General features: G+C 41.6%; 1 protein-coding gene across 1 annotated transcript in view; it reads left to right on the forward strand.

The window, feature by feature from the left end:
• VWC2L (von Willebrand factor C domain containing 2 like) overlaps positions 1-17119 on the forward strand; it is a 91058-nt gene extending 73939 nt beyond the window's left edge. Inside the window, exon 3 of the mRNA XM_006276436.3 lies at positions 13611-17119. Coding sequence (XP_006276498.2) covers positions 13611-13759 — 149 coding nt within the window. The 3' untranslated portion in view covers positions 13760-17119. The remainder of the gene's footprint in view (positions 1-13610) is intronic.
• Positions 17120-19097: the final 1978 nt, after the last annotated feature.

Below are 19097 nucleotides of genomic sequence, written 5' to 3' on the forward strand. Positions count from 1 at the left end.
GATTGTTCTATGTTTTTGTTAATGAGGCAACTCCAGAGCTGATGTGATTTGTCATAGGTCCATTGAAGTCACTGAATACTCAGAAGACTAAGGATCTCCCCCAGTATTTTGGCCCTTTGATTACTCAAACTTTGGTTCTTTTCTCTGGGGATTTAAATGTCTTACTGAGCGCTGGATTACAGTGGGTCATTGGGAAGTTCACAAGGCTGTGAGCATAGGAGGCATCTTCGATTGACTTCATCTGATACAGGCACACAAGAATTGCAAAAGTGGATCAAACCATCAGTCTCTCTAATCCAGTATCCTGTGTCTAATAGTGGCCACTACTAGCTACTTCAGAGGAAGGTGAAAGCAGCTCCCACCAGGCAATTACATGATAACCTCCGCCCATGACAGTCTCTCATCCTAATTCCAAATAGTGCCATCATAAACTACAGAGCTGTCAAGCAGAGGAGTGAGGAGACTGCTACATCAGTGCACCCTTATCACTTCTAGAAGAGCATGGCAGGAAGCATGAGGGTAGGTGGAATGGATCCCAGACTGGAAAGCAAGTCCAGCCTATAGGCCATCTGCACAGCCTTGTCCAGGATAACAGAGAGCCATTTAATATGCCATTAATCCTAATTGCTAGCATGGCTACACTTTTCCTCTGTCCCTTCTAGTTAAATGTTGTTATATTTTTGTTGTTTTTTATGGAAAGATCTATAATTATCAAAAGGAATGTTGCCGGTGTTTGCAACTTATTGTAAGTCTTGGAATACTTGTTATTTTCCTTAAAGCCTCCTCTTTTGGAGTCCTGGGATTCCAAGGAAAAAATGTGTGTGTGTGTGTGTGTGTGTGTGTGTGTGTGTATGTGTCTGTAGACAAGGTTCCTTGGGTGAATTTGATATCTTTTATTAGACCAACTTTTAAAAGGATTTTCCTGCCCTTTGTTGCAGAGAAAAGTGTGAAAATATGATTCTTGATGGCTCAAACAACTGTAGGCAGCTAAAATGATTGTATGACGTTACTCCAATCTGCTGAGTCTTAGATACCTGACAGATAATTTGGGGGTTTGGCAGTATCATGTTGGCGTGATTTTTCTCCTTCACAGCTGTGGCTTGAAAAGAAATTGTGTTTATTGTATTCTCATTTGGTACCAAGCCCTGTGTAAGTTTTTAATAGGAGAAGAGTAAGAATCAAATTAAGTAAGCAAGTAAAATGGAAACATCAGCAATTTACAGGCTTAATTTTTTTGGCGTATGATTTGAATTGTCTGTTGCACATTATAATGGAGACCTGTGCCAAAGCCAACTTTTCCTTATGTCTCTAAGAATATCTTGACCTTTCAGCACTGATGCCTGTTTAAATAGATACAAACAAGCACCAAGTTTAAAATGCAGCATGGCATATTCATGTGTACTAAAACATAAAGGGCCAGACTGTCAAGGAAGTGCACGTACAGTTACGTGCCTAATTATGCATACAGAAAAAAGGTGGTTGCATGCACAAATAACCAGTTAATTGTGCATGGATTTCCTATGGCTGCACATGCAATCTGTGTAATTGCATGCAAATTAGGCCCTTTTCTTACTGCCTGACCCTAAACATTCTGGTTGGGAGCCCTCAGGATGGTGCCAAGTGCACAGGGAAATTGCATGTGATTTCTAGTACTAATATCTCACTTTGGAGACCAGCAAGTAGTAGCAGTTTTATAGTGATTTGGGTTCAGGCCCTCTAACCAGCCCAATCGGCATCAGTTTTGCAAGCCCTTTTGCACTGCATCTTCATCCCATTGCCTTCACTGCTGACACATTGCAAATAACCACAGTAATGTTATCTATAGTGGTTGTAAACAGATGGTTGTAAAAATGTTGATGGTAATCTCTGTGCATAAGGAATTATGCATGATGTTTTAAATTATATTCAAATTGTGGGGATGTCTCACGGTCCATATCATGGACCAGGGTTTGAAAAAAAATGTACAAGACTCTGAAGAACCCAGACTCAGAAGAATTTATTGCTCCTATTACTGTGACTCACTATCCTCACTAACCTGATATGACTGAGGCATGCTACCAAATGGTGTATGGTTCTTGTTTTGAATAGATAACTCCCATTCTGTTCTGTCCCCTCACATGTGACATTTTAAAACAATGAGTAGAAAACTGTACCTAGCTCAGAGATGTAATGAACAGGGTCTGTGTCCTGGGTGGTGGCAGCTGCAGGAGCCAGGCTAACTAGGGCGGTTGTGGTATCTGAGCTGGCAGTGGCAACAGCTGCCATTCTTGTGCCTCCTCTAAGCGGGCACCTAGGGCTGGTGCCCTGGTAACCCATGACTCTTCTTGCTCCTGCCTGGCCTCATCAAAGAAGCACAGACCCTTAAAAGAGGTTGCTACGGTATGGTTCCTCTCTGATCCATGTTTACTGGTGGTATTTATCTCTCTGAAATGCAGGAGCAGTGGTCTGAAAAGAAACCATGAAGAATGCTGAAGCAAGATTAGATCTGCCGAAGATCTAAATGCTTAATTTTAGCCTTGTAATCCATTCTTGAATTTAGAGACTGAAATTCCTCCAGGGAATATCACAAATCCATATAATGCTTCTAAGTGCTAGATTTTGCCTTTGTGCCTCTTAATTAGGTGCCAGAGGTACAAACCACAGTTGTAGCGGTGCAGTTCTGCAGCTGGGGCAACAGTGTGGTGCCCAGGGCAGTGCCAGCTCTTGCCTATATGAGAACATCATCCCAGACCAGTGCTCATCTAATCTCTTCTTAAACACCTCTAGTGACAGAGAATCCACAACTTCCCTAGGCAGTCTATTCCACTGCCTCACTGTTCTAACAGTGAAAAAGTTTTCTTGATATCCAATCCAAACCTATTTTGCTGCAATGTCAAGCCATTGTCCACATCCTACTCTTTGCAGCAAGAGAGAAAAGGTGTTTTCCCTCTTCTTCATGGCATATTTTTATAGAGGGACATCTGAGTGGCATTGGCTAGGAGGTAGTTTTGCTTCGGCTCAAAGCCAGCCAGTCTTTGATGCCCATGGCAGAGAAATGGAATCCAGCTGGGCCCAGCGCTGATTTATAGGCAGAAGTAACCTAACCATTAGTCAGCACTACTACATAATCCTGCTCTGGGGAAGGAAGTAGATGGGCAAGAAATGAAAAAGGGAGCTGGAAAGAAAGGGATGAGGAACTAGGAGTAGGGAAAAGAGGCAAAAGGGAGAAGAGAATAGAGGGCCATGGAAGTTACAGATAGAGTACATAGAGGTGTAAGGTGGGGAAAAGGAACAATAATGTTGGGGGGAAGCAAGGATAAGAGATGCAGGGAAGTGAAATAAGTCATGGAGTAGATGCAGGAGTAAGAGACAATTCTTCACAGGGGACTCCCCTACCCCTCTTAACAGCATGAGTGGCCTCCACTCCACATCTTGGATCATACCCAGTATTGGCTTTCCCTGATTTGTCCCTTAAAACAGGTTCCACAGGCAAGAAGCCACATGCTGGCGAGATGGCTGCTCTCTGTAATGCAACCAGCCCCTGCCCTCCACTGCTCTCCGCGCTAGCCATTCTTGCCTGGAAGAGGAAGGAGCACTGATCACCAACAGGGCTGCAGGCTGAGGTGTGAATCTGTAAGTTGGAGGTAGGCAGATCTCCCATGCTGGCAGCAGGGTCATGGGTGGAGAATGGGCAGGCAGGTGGGACAGTGTTGAAAGGAAAAAGCAAACCAGGAGACAGTATCCAAACCTCCCCCTGGCCCTGCCAACCCTCCCCCCCCCCCCTTCCCCCAGCTCTTTCCAGCCTGGTTCTGAAACTTGGCAGCTTCTTTATGGTGTCAGCTGGCCCTGTCATGGGTTAGTGCAAGGCTTCAGCCAAAACCCATTTCAGGAAGGCACAGCATTCCTGAATGCTAGAGACAGATGAGCAGGGTTTGCAAATATAATCTGCTAGTGCCTGACAGGGAGAGGATTCCCTCAACCTGTCACTTCCATTGGAGCTAGAAAGGGTCTGTCTTTGGCTGTCTTTCTCAGCACAGCCTGGCTCATTTCTTGTCACACATTCTGTGGACTGAACTGGAGCGCAATATTATAAATCTTCCACAGTTAAGCACCAGGAGAAGTCTCCTTCTAAAATTTGTGTGAGATCTGTGGCAGTATTGGATTTTCAAATAAAATGATTAACAGGCAGTCTCAAGGCAACAACAGAGAAAACAATCTTCCTCTTCTTTGCCACTTTAATCTCCAAAGGACGCTTTTTGTTTACGTTTTAATGAAAAGGGGGGAGGAGCGGGGGGAGGATTGTTGTAATCTTGGAGCTGAGTAACTCTTGCCCAGATCAGATCCATTTGAATCTTTCGAATATTTGTTCTTATCAATCTGGCAGTCAACCAGAGTACCGTATTAAAGAGGTACAGGGGCTTACTTCAACTTTAAATATAGCTAGTTACAATTATTGTCATTTCAAGTGCATTTGACCTGGACTTTTAACAGTGCAAAATGATTCCCTGTGAAAATCGGTTCTAGGTGTCATAACACAACAATATCCATCAGACTTCATGAAGCAGAGAATTAAAATCTGTTAGGAACGTTGCAGAATGCAGTTCAGTTCAGCCATACCCAGAAGTATGGATGCACACTGTTTAAAGAAACAATGACTTTAAGAGGCTGTCAAAGCAATATAGGTATTGCTCTTACAGCACAGTACAATCAAAATCTGACCTGTTTATGTTGTGGTAAAAATTGCTGATTAGAGGTATCAAAAAGGACGGTTTAATTGCAAACATTTTCAGACTGTGACCCCAAATGTTATATTTGGAATCTGTCAACCAAAGGTAAATTGAGCTGTCTTCACAAATACCAAACATTAGGGGTGCACCGATAGAGATTTTGGGGCCTGATGCCGATATTTAAGGAGGCATATTGGCTGATACTGATCCCATATCCAATACAGCTGGCTCCAGGTGGTAATTCCAGTGTGGTGGAAGGGGAGGGAAGAGGCATGGGGGGCAGATCAACACCCATCACGGTGAGGGAGGGGGCAGGGGCAGGCGCTGCCCAGCTGGGGCAGGGGGGGACACGGGACAGAGCCCCAGCTCCGGGGGGGGGGGGGGGGGAGGGGGGGGACACATGTCTGAGGAAAATGTTCAGTCATTTAGATGTTCATGACCATTGTCTAGGGAGAAACCCTTAAAAGGTTCACAGAATAAGAAATGCTAACAGTTTGTCCCAGGACACTGCAAAGTGCATCTGAATGGTAGTCCTGGGATTGCATCATTGAATCAATGGCAGAAAGTAGCAGTGCATTCAGCTGCTCACAAAACCCTGATTATAAGGGGGATGTGTATATATGCCATTCCTGGGACTTTTCTGTTCCCAGACAAACACAGGCACAACTTGTCCCCAAACAAATATAATGTCTATTCCCAGCCTATCTCATACCAGTATTTTTACCCAGCTTCTTGAGCCAGCTTTGCTGTTATGATTACATTGCTAGCAGTGCCAGAGCTAGATAATTTAAGGTCATTATATCCATGACTATAAAGTCATTATATCCATTATATACTGCCATGGAGATGCCCTGAGACTGATTTGGAAAAAACAATGTCTCTCTTCACAGTGGTATAGAACAGGGCTACATCACTCAAGTCATTGGTAAGTGTAGATCTGGTCTTTAAAAGAAGAGGATCTTGACCTGTATGTGTACACATCCCATGGAAGTTAATGAATGTTGTGCACATATTTCTGGTAGTAAATTTTGTCCCCACATTTCTTAATGAATGGAAGATTGAAAAAAAAGAGTAATGACAAAAGCAAAATGTGCATTACACTTACAATAATGTACAAAGAACAGGGCCACTGTGGTCATTAAAGGGAATGTAGACATCAGTTTCTTGTATTGGTGTCTTTTCTAGTTTATCAGAAAGGAAGGTGAAAATATAGTATGTGTGTGTACAAAAGTGAGCAAGAGAGAGAGGAAGAAACCCAGAGATTTAAAAAATGAATCTATAGTATAAAAATATGTTGACCTGTTGTGGTCATTCTGAGTTCTTTTCAAGAAAAGAAGTGCTCTATTATTTTTCTGTAGTAAAAAAACAAGTGAAAGCTAGGAGCTGACATTTTCCAAGGGGTGACTTAGATCTATCAAGGGGTATCTCATGCCTAAAAAGGTTGAGAATCACTGCTCTGGATTAAAGAACCTACTTTGAAGAGGATAGATTTATAAGTGTTTTATATATTCTGGCCACTAAAGGAAGACAAAGAGCCACATTGGTCCTACAGGTTTAAATGCCATTTCTACCAATCTCTGAACTGCATACACATTCATGGAACTGGTATATAGTTCAGAGTGGCCTCTTCGGAAATGCCCAATTAAAGCACTTAATTCTCCCCTATGTTGTTTAAGTCACTTAATTGTTTAGGACATTTAAACAATTCTCCCAGCATGATGCCATGGTGGGGTGGAGGCAGAAGTAGTCTTTTAATCAAGGGCTACAAATATTAAAGTATAGACACCACAACCCTGTGCACAATTGTGAATGCCTTTCACTGAATGTGTCTGGATTTCTTTTATGTTTATCCTTAATATTGAATCTCCTGGGTGGCTAACACTTGGTTTGAGGATATTTACATCAAAACTCTATTTCTCCTTGACTAATATGAACTTCCACCTTAACTTCATATTAATGTACTTTGTGTCTGAGAATTAATTGCAGTAGTACCTGATCCAGAACTCATTGAAGTCAATGGAAAAGTATGTATTGATTTCAGTGGGCTTTTTGAGTAGGCTTTTGATCGTTACGATACCCTACAAGCACTTAGATTTCTCCAAGACTATAGGACTGCAAGCTAGTACTGTTATCTGCTTTAGTCCCATGTGCAAAAGACACAGGCCTTAATCAGTTGTGTTTTGTTCTCCTTTCTAAGCACTGATCTGGGAATGGATGATCCTATGCATGGGCTGTGACCCTATCCATACTTCCTTATAGAAAGGCCACACTGCTCTCTTCAAGTATGCCTAAGATCACACGAAGTCCTCCCTTACTCTCCTGGGTCTTTCTCAAAGTCATGGAACAGGTATTAGATGGGATGAACAGATCAGAAATTCAAAAAATTCAACCACCTGGATCTTCTGTTTACCATTTTACTCTTCTTTGTGCTTGATCCATCCCTACAAAATTATTGAGAGTTGATGTACTTGTCATGCTACCAGCTTCACACTGTATTGCTCCTTGTCTTCAAGCTCCAGCTCACAAAAATATCTGTATCATCCTACCAGCTCCCTTAAAAAGCCTAATGAGAAGATCTTGAATGCCTACTCAAATAGCAAAGCAATACTTGGGCCATTTACAGGCTTAATGCTATTTACTGCAAAGGGGTACAGTTAGCACCACCTGTAGTATGTGCTGCATATGGTTATTTTTTATTATCTCTTATTTCTTTAATGGCCTAGAGAGCCAGCCAAGATTGAGGACCCATTGTGCTAGGCACTATACAAGCATTAATAAGAGGCAGCTTCTGCCCTGAGGAGCTAATAGATTATAAGTACCCAAGACAGAATAAGGAATGAATGTTATCCCATTTTTCAGTTTACAAATGGGGAACTGAAGTGAGAAAGGACATGTCTTCATCATGGCAGTAGGGTGCTCAGTCTCATCTGCTCACATACTCCCTTTTTACATACATCTATCGTGGAAATGAGGGGGATGAAGATTCCCTAGGTGTACCCCAATCTACCACTCTTGAATACATTAAAAACCAAGGGCTTGAGCACAGTGTCAAGGGCCCCTTTCATAATGTCTAACCACAGTTCATTTCTAACATGTATGGAATAGGAGTGGGTGGGTGGAAACTGTTTTCCTGATAGCACAACTTAACACTCTGCTATCACTTACTCAAAGTGACCCAAAGCCTGCGGCATAGTGAGAAACAGGACTCAGCTTTCCTGAATCCAAGATCAGTGTCTTGGCTACAAGAGGCTCCCTCCTCTTCAGACACAGAATACATTACCGTGAAATGCAGATCTCTTTCATAGTAACTCAACACAGTACAGGCTTCCCAGCAATCAGAGACAAATATAAATTAGAAAGAAATGCTTCCTATTCCTATGGAAGTGGATGGTGGTAAAGTAAAAGGTCTGGCACGTGTCATAGATGCAAATGCTAGCAAAAAAAATCCAGTGGTGTCTCACTCATGCAGTTTTATTGTGGCTCCATTAATGCTGACACTAGATGCCAACATAAAGCTGAGTTAAATGAGTAGTGTCACTTAATAACGGGAGGGATCACTTAAATGTGAACAATATCCAAGAAACAGAAATTATCATGCTTGACAACTATTTAAATTACTTTGAGGTAGTTAAGACTAGTGATGTCAAGCTGGGTCCTGTTGTATTTGGAACTGTAGGCTCTGAGAAGCGTACTAATAAAGTTATGGTACTAATAAAATTAATGAGATGAAAAACTAGTTTTCTGATGTGGTAAAATGTGAATATCTCTGGCATGGAATTAGGCCAGTGAAAGCACGCCCCATGCCCAACCATTCCTTTATCAGGCAATAATAAGTCCTGTCAACTTCATTTTACTTTCTTCCCATTAAATTTGCTGATGTCATTGATTTCAACTCATTTAAGGTAAATGTTTCTCATGATTGTTATAGTTTTTGGTTCCTAGATAAAGGTATGGGTAATATATTCCATATTATCCCTTTGTTAAGTCTGATTTTAAAAATGTGACTTTAGCACAAGACCAAATTTGAAATCTCTTGAAGTACCATTTTATTGAATTCATATATGTAGAAATATTTCCCATGTTGTTATCAATAACTATCTCCCATTATAAAATGGCTAAGTACATAGAATGGAAGAAACCCTTTAAATAGAAGACCTCTGCACATATATACAGTGCTTCAAAATTAAAAGGTTTGTTCTGTTTTGCTAGAGAACCTGTTTCAAAAATATTCTCTAGTTCATATATGGAGAATTGCTCTCAGACCGCTTATTTTTGAAAACATAAGAGACTTTAAGAGTGTTTGCAGAGGGTGCAAATGTCCAAGTCTGTGTCTACATACACACACCCTGGCTGTGTCCCCATAAATGCGCATGTGCAGTTTGCAGTGTCGCAAACCCGTCTGCAGCACTACAAACCACACGTGCCACACATGCACGTATTCACTGTACTGCTAATTTGCAGTTCAGAGGATTTTTTTGACACCAGATAATCCCAGTGCCAAAAAAAAACCTTGGCAGAAAAAAATGGGGTTGTGTATATTGCTGCAGCATGCACCAACCCAAAACTGGAGCCTCGTTGTCCTGAGCCATGCTCTAGCTGCCAGCCAGTGATCCGTGCACCTGGATCACTGCCACTGCAGCCCCGGGAGGCCCCAGGACTCCAGGAAAGGCTGCTGGAGCCAGCACAAGTACACACCCCAGCCTCCCCTACCCACCTGGGGCAATCAGCTATGAACGAAAGCACGTGTGTGGGGCCATGCCTGGAGACAACTAGTAGTGACACAAATAAGTGCACACAGAAACCATTTCTTCTCCCAAAGGTTTAGCCTAGAGAGGCCAGTGGTCTAGTGAATGAGAGAATACCTAGGAGTCAAGGTTTTGGTCCCAGGTTGATCACTGATCTGCTGTGTAACTTTGGGCATGTCACTGCCATTCTATATGCTTTCATTTCCCCTTCCAGCCATTGCCTGTCTTGTCTATTTGGGTTGTAAGCTCCTTAGAGCAAGATCTGCTTTTTATTTTGTGTGTCTATGGCCATTTCTGTACAGTAAATTCAGCATGCTTAACAGTAGTACCCCCAGGCAGGCTGGATTACTCTGGAAAAGCTGCCTCTTAAGACAGAAGTGATGTAGGTGTGTCCTTGTACAACTTCAGGTGGGCTAAGTAAGACTGCTAAGTGACAGGGCAAATCAGCTGCAGATGTGGCTATGCTTCTTCCAGGTTAGGAGGCAGGTTGCTTTAACAGTGCAGCATGCTTTTGGGAGCAGCTATCAGATATGGTACATTTCCCCTGTAGACATGGCTGACAGCAAAAGTGTTAAATTTCTTTGGCCTTGCAGGCCAGATGAGTGGCATGGGACTAATCCACAGGCTAGATCAGGCCCACAGACCCCTGCATGCTGGATCTAATACTCGTAGCAACCACTCTGGCCAGTCTGGAAGGGGACCCGGCAGGAAGAAGCCTATGTTGCAGGCACTTTATTACTGCCATGGGAACAAGCCCCAGTGCTAGACTTCTTCCTGCTATGCTGCTGCAGCTCTAGTATGGCTGCTTTTGCTCTGGTACTTGGCAGCCATATAGGTGCTGAAGTCCCAGCAGCACTGTTGTTACACAAATTGCCAATTGTTCAACTCATGAGTGAGATCTTATGAGGGAGGATAAGGCAAGATGCCACATTTATTGATTAAGCACTTAATACACACACACCACATTCATACCCCAATTTCTGTTCTGTGCTGGTATACGTTACCAGTCTTATTGGTGCTCGGATCAACTTAGTGGCCAGCCAAGTTGATCACGAGTAGGAGCCAAGCTCCTGCCGATCCATCCTGTCAGACGAACCAATGCTCCACGATGACATGCAGAACAAGACCCAAAATTGATATGTCTTACCCGGTCTTTTATAGCCTTGTAAATTCACCCAGTCCTCTGGGATTTTGCTGGGTTATCACTGTGTTCTTTCTTGAAGGTTGATTGTCATTGTTCTCTCACTGTTCTGGAGTGGATTCTTCTTGTTTGATCTTTTATCTGTCTGCATTCTTCAGCCAGTCACCACCTGGTATTTTCCTTTTCCACAAACACACTCTCACCCATACAGCATACAAAAAAGTAAAAGGTCACTTATGTCAAGCTACAGAACAATACAAAATAGAGTTTCTTAAGGCAATGCAAAACACAAGAAAATACATAAAATTAAAAGCAGTAGGCAAAAAGTTTATTTGTATAACACTGTGGTTTGTTCCCATGGTGGCAGTCAAACAGCGAGAGCTGTGGTGCTGAAGTCCCAGAAGCACCATGAGAAGAAGCCTGGTATCATGGGTGCTTGGCTGGTGCTGCAAGAATGAACTGAGGTGCTGGACTTCTTCTCACAGGGCTGATGTGGCTCCAGCACTGTCTCTTCTGCCCAGGTACTTGGTTGCCACCACAGATAGATCCCCAGTCCCAGCCAGGGGCAGGGCAAAGTCTGTGGGCCAGATGATCTGGTTCTTCAGGCCAGCTCCAGCCCATGGACCATATGTTTGACACCACACATCTACAGGTCCCAAGTGTCATTGGGACATCTATTGCTACTGTATTACGAAGTATGATGTAAGTCTAAGAAGTATATTATAGGGGGAACATGTTCCGAGAATTACAACTTGAAGAATATAATTATCTCAGGATGTCTGTGTACACCCAGCCTAGGAAATGAAATATGCTTTCAAGTGACTGAAAACACAGTAGAAGGCAGGAGAGAGACACACCTGATAGGGTAACTGAATTAGAAATGCATCTGTTTTTGGCAATAAGAGCTCACTTCATCAGAGAGCAGGCTATCAAGTGGAGAGTGGTTTGAATACAAAAGAGAAGGAGGGAGGAGAGGAGCAGGGCTGGAGAGGCAAATAAGTAATAAACCCATACTGACAGAGAGGTCAAAAGCTATACCTGGTAATGGGATAAGAATCTACAGTCCCTGTTTAGACCATACTTAACACAGTCTAGTTTGTTCTGCAATTTCACATTCAAGTCAGCTTTTAAAGTTCTGTTTGGAACAGCTATGCTGAGGTCAGCGATGGAATATCAAGGAAGGTTAAAGTGTTTGCCACAGGCTTCTGTGTACTTTTGGACTCGACGTTAAATCTTTGGTGTTATATAAGGAGAATTGATCAAAATATGGGATTTCTGTGCCACAGGATACTAACCTTACAACATTTGCTTTATTCTAACGTGGGAAAAAGCATTCAAATTTTCAGACCAGAAATTCAAAAAATTCAACTAAGACACACCAAAACAATTCACTCTGCCATTTTATCTGAAGGACAGAATTCTGTTTCACCTGGTGGACAACCAAAGTTACGACCAACTCTAAGTTACCTGCCCGAAGTCCCCCTCTCTGCATGTAAGTCCCCCCATTATAAGAATAGGAAGACCTCTGTGCATCTCTGGGTGGTGATGCATCAATTTTTCATGTTGGTTCAAAAAATTAAATTACCATCAAACTGAACTGAACTGAAACATTTCATTTACATTCCCTAATGAAAAAATAAAATAAAAGATTTGAGATCAGCATCTTCTCCAAAACATTTAAATTTTGTGGATACTGTATTTTCCACAAATTTTCCAGTGGGAAATTCCCAAACTGTCCCATCCATAAGTTAGTAGTACTAAATGAGGCAGGAATCCAATTCATCCTTTCTCCTTTCACAGTTACTCATGCACATGTGGTTACAGAGAGACATTTTATTTATTTAAATATATATTGCAAATTCACTATGACATAAATACATGTATGTAAGAGACAGCTGTGTTCCCTTAAGACAGCACTAAGTCTAGTTTTAAGCTATAACTACAATTAGCCCATGCACTCCTGTTAAAATAGACCTCTCTGTTGCAAATGTACCCTGGGTGGTAACAAAATGTGAAAGACAGAGCATGTTATACCTATTCATATTTTCAGACAGTGCTAAATGTGTGATGTTCAAAATTGCTTAGTTCAATAAATGTAACTTCTGTAATCAGATCATATGGAGATTGGCTATATTATTCTGACTATTCAAAAACTGCTGAAGTCCCAAACCTCACTTACAATCCCATCTTTTCCTTCCCAGCAAGTTCTGAGGCATAGCACTGCAAAGAATTATACATGTGCATGTGTGTGAGTGTGATTAGGGGGAGGGAAAAGCATTGCATGGCCATAAACAGCTTGGCTTTTCTTTATGAGAAACTAACATTCCTGCTGACTTCAGAAGCTGCTCAGGGTTGATATTTTTTAATAACGCATTTTAGAAGAATAATCAGCAGATTTAAGGAATCCCTTCCATAAAATAAAGTCTATAACAAAGCTCTTTTGGGAGATAAATAAATGTTTGATGCTATGAATTATTCATTGCTAGCCTGTAACCAACTCTGGATGCTAGGCACTGAATTTGGTGAGCTGGAAGGAGTTATAACAGCCACGGTTTCTGTGGGTGTAGTCTGGCTGATTCCAATAACTAACTTCAGTGGAGCTCTGCCAGTTTACGCCCACAGAGGATCTGTCTCCAATGTTTTTGTTCTGTCTTACAGTCAAGGAAGGGGAGGGGAGGAGCACTGCATTACGAGGCAGCTGACCATGGAGAGTCTTTTGGCCAGGACAAAGTATCCAGTGACAGACGTGACTACAGAGGAAGGGAGGCAAATTGCTTGAGATCTGTTCTATGCATGAAAGCGCACTCAGCAGTGTTTGATGGTTTCTGTGAAAACATTGTGTAACTGCATTTGCTCTAATACACAGGGCTCTAATACCACACTGATGTTGGAACGGGTAATGCTTTGGGAGGCTGTGCTTCATTTGACTCCCTGTTCACAAACAGTAGTCTCACTCTCAGATCCACCATGTGTTTTTCCCAGTTTAATGTATTTATTTATCTCTGTGTGTGTTTCCAGGTCCAAACTGCTTTGCAGGAACCACAATAATTCCGGCTGGCATTGAAGTGAAAGTGGATGAGTGTAACATCTGTCACTGTCACAACGGGGACTGGTGGAAACCTGCTCAGTGTTCAAAACGTGAATGCCAAGGGAAGCAGACTGCATAGAGGCAAAATCCCAACCAATGACAAGTCCATAAAAAATGTAATGGCTTCTACACTGCACATGTTAAACCTCCTGCCAGCTGTAAAAGGGTCACCAGCAAAACCTTTTAGGGTTAACAAAAGTAAATATTTTACTAACAAGAAAGTTCTGTCTCTCATTCTCTCTGTCTTGCAATCTCTCTCTCTCTCTCTCTCTCTCTCTCAATTTCTCATTCTTTCGCTATACAGAATATATATACAGTATCTAGATAACTATTCTGCTTTTGTAAGCACCAGTGCTTGATGAGGACTCAAAAACTGGGTTTTTTGGAAGGAAAATACTTATACAAGTTCCTCCACTGCTGATGCCTCCAACCTGCCAATTAAGTTACAGCTCTTTCATCACTTCCTACAACATGAATTGCATTTTTTTCTGTTGTGATTTTTAGTATCTTCCTAAAATTTGCACAGCCAGAATTGTCCAGGTAGTAAGATTAGGAGAGAAACAAGAACAAATCATTTTTAATGACTACTGATACTAAAAAAGACACTGAGGGAGGGAGGGAAGGAGGAATTAATTAAAAGAAAAAGGAAACGGTAATACAACTTGCTAGATGCACAGAGACACAGTGATTGGACAGCCTAGGAGCAATCTGTCTGTGTTATGCTTTCTCCACTGAGTGGGGATAATCAATATGAAGGATTCAACACAATATTCACAACTGATACACTTAAATCATCAGTCAAGTCAACAAAAGATACTAGGAACGTTAAGTGGGTGGATTTGATTCCATTGCTACGGGTGAATATCATGGGAAACACAAACCAAAATAATTTTAAATATAACACATAATAGGTTCAGAATACTAAGATAAAACATGTGCAGCATTTGTTACCAACCAACAGTCATCAGTCTCTTTATTATGGGCTGCTTATAATACACTTCTACATTTATATCTGGTGTAACTACTGACTTAAACCAATGATTAGTTTATCCCTCTGTAAGTTCTGGTAGCATAAACCCTGGAGCCAAGGTAAGTAGATCCATAGTTAGTCTGATCAGCATTGGCTTCTGAGATGAGTTGGCTTAAACATGCAGTTTCCCTGAATTATGTCTGAGTTTACCTTGTGACTGTGCCATTATAGCGCCTCATCCTATACAGTATCAGTGCCAAGCACTGATACCACTGAAGTCAATGACATTTCAATTGAGTTCAATGAGATCAAGATTTGCCCAACTGTTTCCACAACAAAGATGGAATTAAACATATCTCTAATCAGCTCCCAGTGGAATTCCCAGAGCTCTGTTTGTTGGCCATTTCTTTATGATTTACATCACTGGAAAAGGTGCAAGTTAAACATGTTAAGATCCAAGTATATAATTAGTAAAACTGCCCTGGAAGACAGGCAAAAAAGTACTAGTGGACAACTTGTGACATCATAGAGCAAGCTAAAACCGTGTCCCTAATAACACAAAGATATGAATTCCTGCTTAGTGTATTCTACTGTCCTATGTATGGACAGTGGACAAGACATTTTGCCACCCAAACCCCTATGAAGGATCCCTTCACTTTTCACGCACCTCTCTTCATGATCCCCCCCACAAGCCCTGCAGCATAAAACTCATTCTGGTTAAGGAACTCACGTACGCCCAAGAAATGAGCATGATGCTTGATACCATTCTAGGAGTAGATGATTGATGTTGAATATGTGACATCTACATGCAAATTTATCATGGGAGCCTTTCCATTGACTTCATTGGAAGCTGGATAGAGCTTAGAGAAGTTTGGTGTACAATGTGTAGCACCACTGAAGTAGGCTCAGTTAGAGTTTCCCCCAGATTTATAAGGGAGCTCTTCATACAAGGTTATATTATGACCTCATGCCTGTGCTTGAGTAATAACTTCCTTTAGGAAGCCAGTTGCTTCAACTGAAGCCAGTGGGATCATTTGTGGAACAAGAGAATTTGAATGTGTTCCACAGACATAATTTGTCTTCCCTCTTCAGAACACCTAGTTCTATCAAGAGAGAATAGCTATTCCTAAAATTAATAATGTGAGGATCTTGTCCTCACGGTCCTTCAGTACAATGTTTACCTTCCAGTGCAAATAGCCTGACTGTCATCATCCTGCAGAACAGGAAGAGAACTTTCTGTAGAGCATCAGCCTATAGCTAGACTGGTAGCTTGCTGTTGTGGCTATTAATTCATGCTGCACAACTGTGAATCAGCCATGAGCACCCCTGCATGATTTATTCATAGCTACACAAAGTAGAGGCATTCCATTGTTTCCACTCGTGGAAAGATAGAGATGTGCTATCTGGTATCTGATGGTAGCCAAGTACTGCCTTCAGAATTCACAGTCCTGGGAATAAAAAATAAATGATAGGGTTGGATTTTGATACGTAAAAGAAAACCTCTAGTGGAGTCATGACGCTTAGTGTCCTATGAATTATTGAGGAGCTACTGTGTCCTTTGTGGGACAACTGAAAAAGAAAATGCAATTGAGAAACCCAAGATGGAATCATTCTGCCTCAAAAGAGAAGCAGAGCAAGAGCTGCAACAAGAATTTACTAGGGTAGAGTACGATGTTCTGGAGGTCTTCAGAAAACATCTAGACACTTTGCTGGAGGGGATGATGCTCCCTGTCCTTTGTTACCAGTCAGAGAGAGTCTTTCCCTGGAGTTTCACTGCAAGCTACTTCTTCTTAAGATCTTGTAGCACTGACACCTGTTTCTTTATCTTGCTGGAGACATGAGCCAAAACTGTGATGGAACTACTCAAAGGGGTGATACCATTTTATAGCTCTATTGCAACCAAGTTACTGAGAGAGTCTTTAAAGTCATTGGTTATGATTTCTTTGCGTTTTTTGTTAGTATGATTTTGTTAAATCTTTTAGCCCATTAATTGTCCTTATTAGAATCAATGACAAATACTTAGGGCTGGACCCTCAAGCTGGTATAATGGACATAGTCTGATTGAAATCAGTGTACCCTAGTTGAAGATCCAACTATTTGTCTATTTGTCTTCAGTGGGAACAGTGTTCACAACCAGACTGTTGCCTCTATGTTCTTCTTTCTTCCCCATTTTTTTTTTTAATTTTTGAGGGCCAAATTCTCAACTGGTGTCAGTCAGCAGAACTCCTTTGATAACACCTAAGCTGATTCACTCCAGGTAAGGATCTGGCCCAGGTACTTTAACTGCTACTATTAAATAAGGGATCATCATACTTATTTGAAAGCTGATGCCTGTCAATGACTAGCCAGTTTCAAAATCTTTAAACAATAGCGTGCCTGAAAACTAGTGAAAAAAACACTATACTGTAAAAAAAATGGGGTTCTAGCAACAATATTTGATGTGTAAAAGAATATATTATTAAAAATTATTTTGTTAAATATAAAGTGTGTTAACCAGCAAAAAAAAAAAATGCTTGTGGTGTATTTTACTCTTGCACTCTCCCCCAAAGTCCTTGTTCCTTCAACATATCCCTCCATCTCATCCAAATGAAACAAACCAATAAGTTCTCTGGGATGTGGTTGGAGATTGCCAATTGCCTGAGTAAAGATATTCATGAGAGACTGCAGGAGGTGGCTTGGTGTCTATAAATACCTGGGGATTTCCTGAGCTCTGGCAGATTTCATGGAGAGAAACTTATGCTCGGCTGATGTAAATCAGCACAGCTTCATCAAGAGTAGTAGAGCTGCACTGAGTTGCACTAGCTAAGCATCTTTCCCATGGTTCATTCTTCCCCATAGGTTTATGTCTTGTGAGATGTCTCCCAAACTACAGTTAAACTTTGTGCCTTTCAGCACCAATGACCAAAGGAGTTGCCAGCAGTTAGTTTCTGTATCGGTGAATTGAAAGTACAATAATGAAACAAAAAGGTAGAGAATTACATAGGATAGCTATTGGACATTCTTATTCAGTTTGCTCTATAGGATTTGCACAGCAGGAGCTTCTACTTTTTCTGAAAATATTAGTAATACATCACTCTTCCATCTCAGAGCCATTTCACAGACATTCATGGATAATGCCTCACAACATCTTTACAACAAAGGGAGCATCGTTGCAACAATGCAACAAGGGGTGCATTTTACACATCGGGAAACTGAGACACAGAGATGCCCAAGGTCATGCTGAAAGTCTGTGGGTCTAGAACCCTCTGGATGCCCAGGACTCTCATGTTGGTGGAAGTTTAAATTAGATGCCATCTACTGAGAGTAGTTATTTGCTTTCATTTCACAGAACCCGTTTTGTACTTCCAGAGGGAGATGCATCATTATTTACACTAATTAGGAGTTACTCTAATTAATTACAGATTAATTACTGTAGTTAATATTTGTACAATATTTGGAACATGTACAGAACTATATGTACATAATATTATTTTATTTATTCAGTAAGCCAGACATCATCTTTATTCCATGCTCCACTGTTTAATAGTTTTATAAGAGCAGGATTCTGATACCATTAGTAGCACTGGGCACATCTACACAAGATGTTTACTGCAGAGCTGCCTAATTAGGTCCACAGTAAACATCTCAGCATCTACACATGTAGCCCTATTAAGCCACAGGAAACTAATAAACTCCATCACAGAACAGTACTGTAAATACAAGTCCTATCCCACGGCAGAGTTTTTTAGTGCACAGCAACACAGATATAGACACTGCCCCCACTGGCTGGGGGACAAGGGTGTTTCAGCACAGGGGCTGCCTGCTGGCTAGCCCTGCACCGGAGCACCCTCATGCCCCATCCAACCCATCCACAGTATGTTGAGCCAGGCTGGAGCAGCCACAGGCTGGCAGGCTGACCAGGTCCCTTGCCAGCCTAGGCTGTTCCAACACGGCTCAACATGCTGTGGTCCCAGGTACGTATTCAATATGCACCGGAGATTATTGCTGCAAATTAATTGCAGGTGTAGACATGCCCATTGAGTAGTACCTTACTCCTTAGGCAGTACTGTTTATTTCAGTGGTTCTCTTCAGAGACCAAGATTTTACTCATTATGAGAAGGAGTGGCAAAAGTGGCGTAGAGCTAGTTTTACAAACAAGACAGGGTTTTTTTTCCCCTTGGACTGCAGAAAATCTTTTTGTATGGACAATGGATAGTAAAGAAAAAAACCTGGAAAAATAACCTACTGTCAAAGGAGGAAATTAGCATGATTCTAAATTTAACAGTTACATTTTGATCATAGGTCAGGAAACTACAGAGTGTAGATACAGGGAAACCCAAGGTTATCACCACTTTGAAGAGGCAATCCCCCTCAAAATCTAGGAGATTTCCATTCCTTTATAATAGACTCCCTATGAAAAGCTGGCAGCTGGAAAGTATATTGAGGCTAATACACTGCTCTACCCAGG

The sequence above is a fragment of the Alligator mississippiensis genome, chromosome 4, assembly GCF_030867095.1.
Source record: "Alligator mississippiensis isolate rAllMis1 chromosome 4, rAllMis1, whole genome shotgun sequence".
Classification (NCBI taxonomy): Eukaryota; Metazoa; Chordata; order Crocodylia; family Alligatoridae; genus Alligator; species Alligator mississippiensis.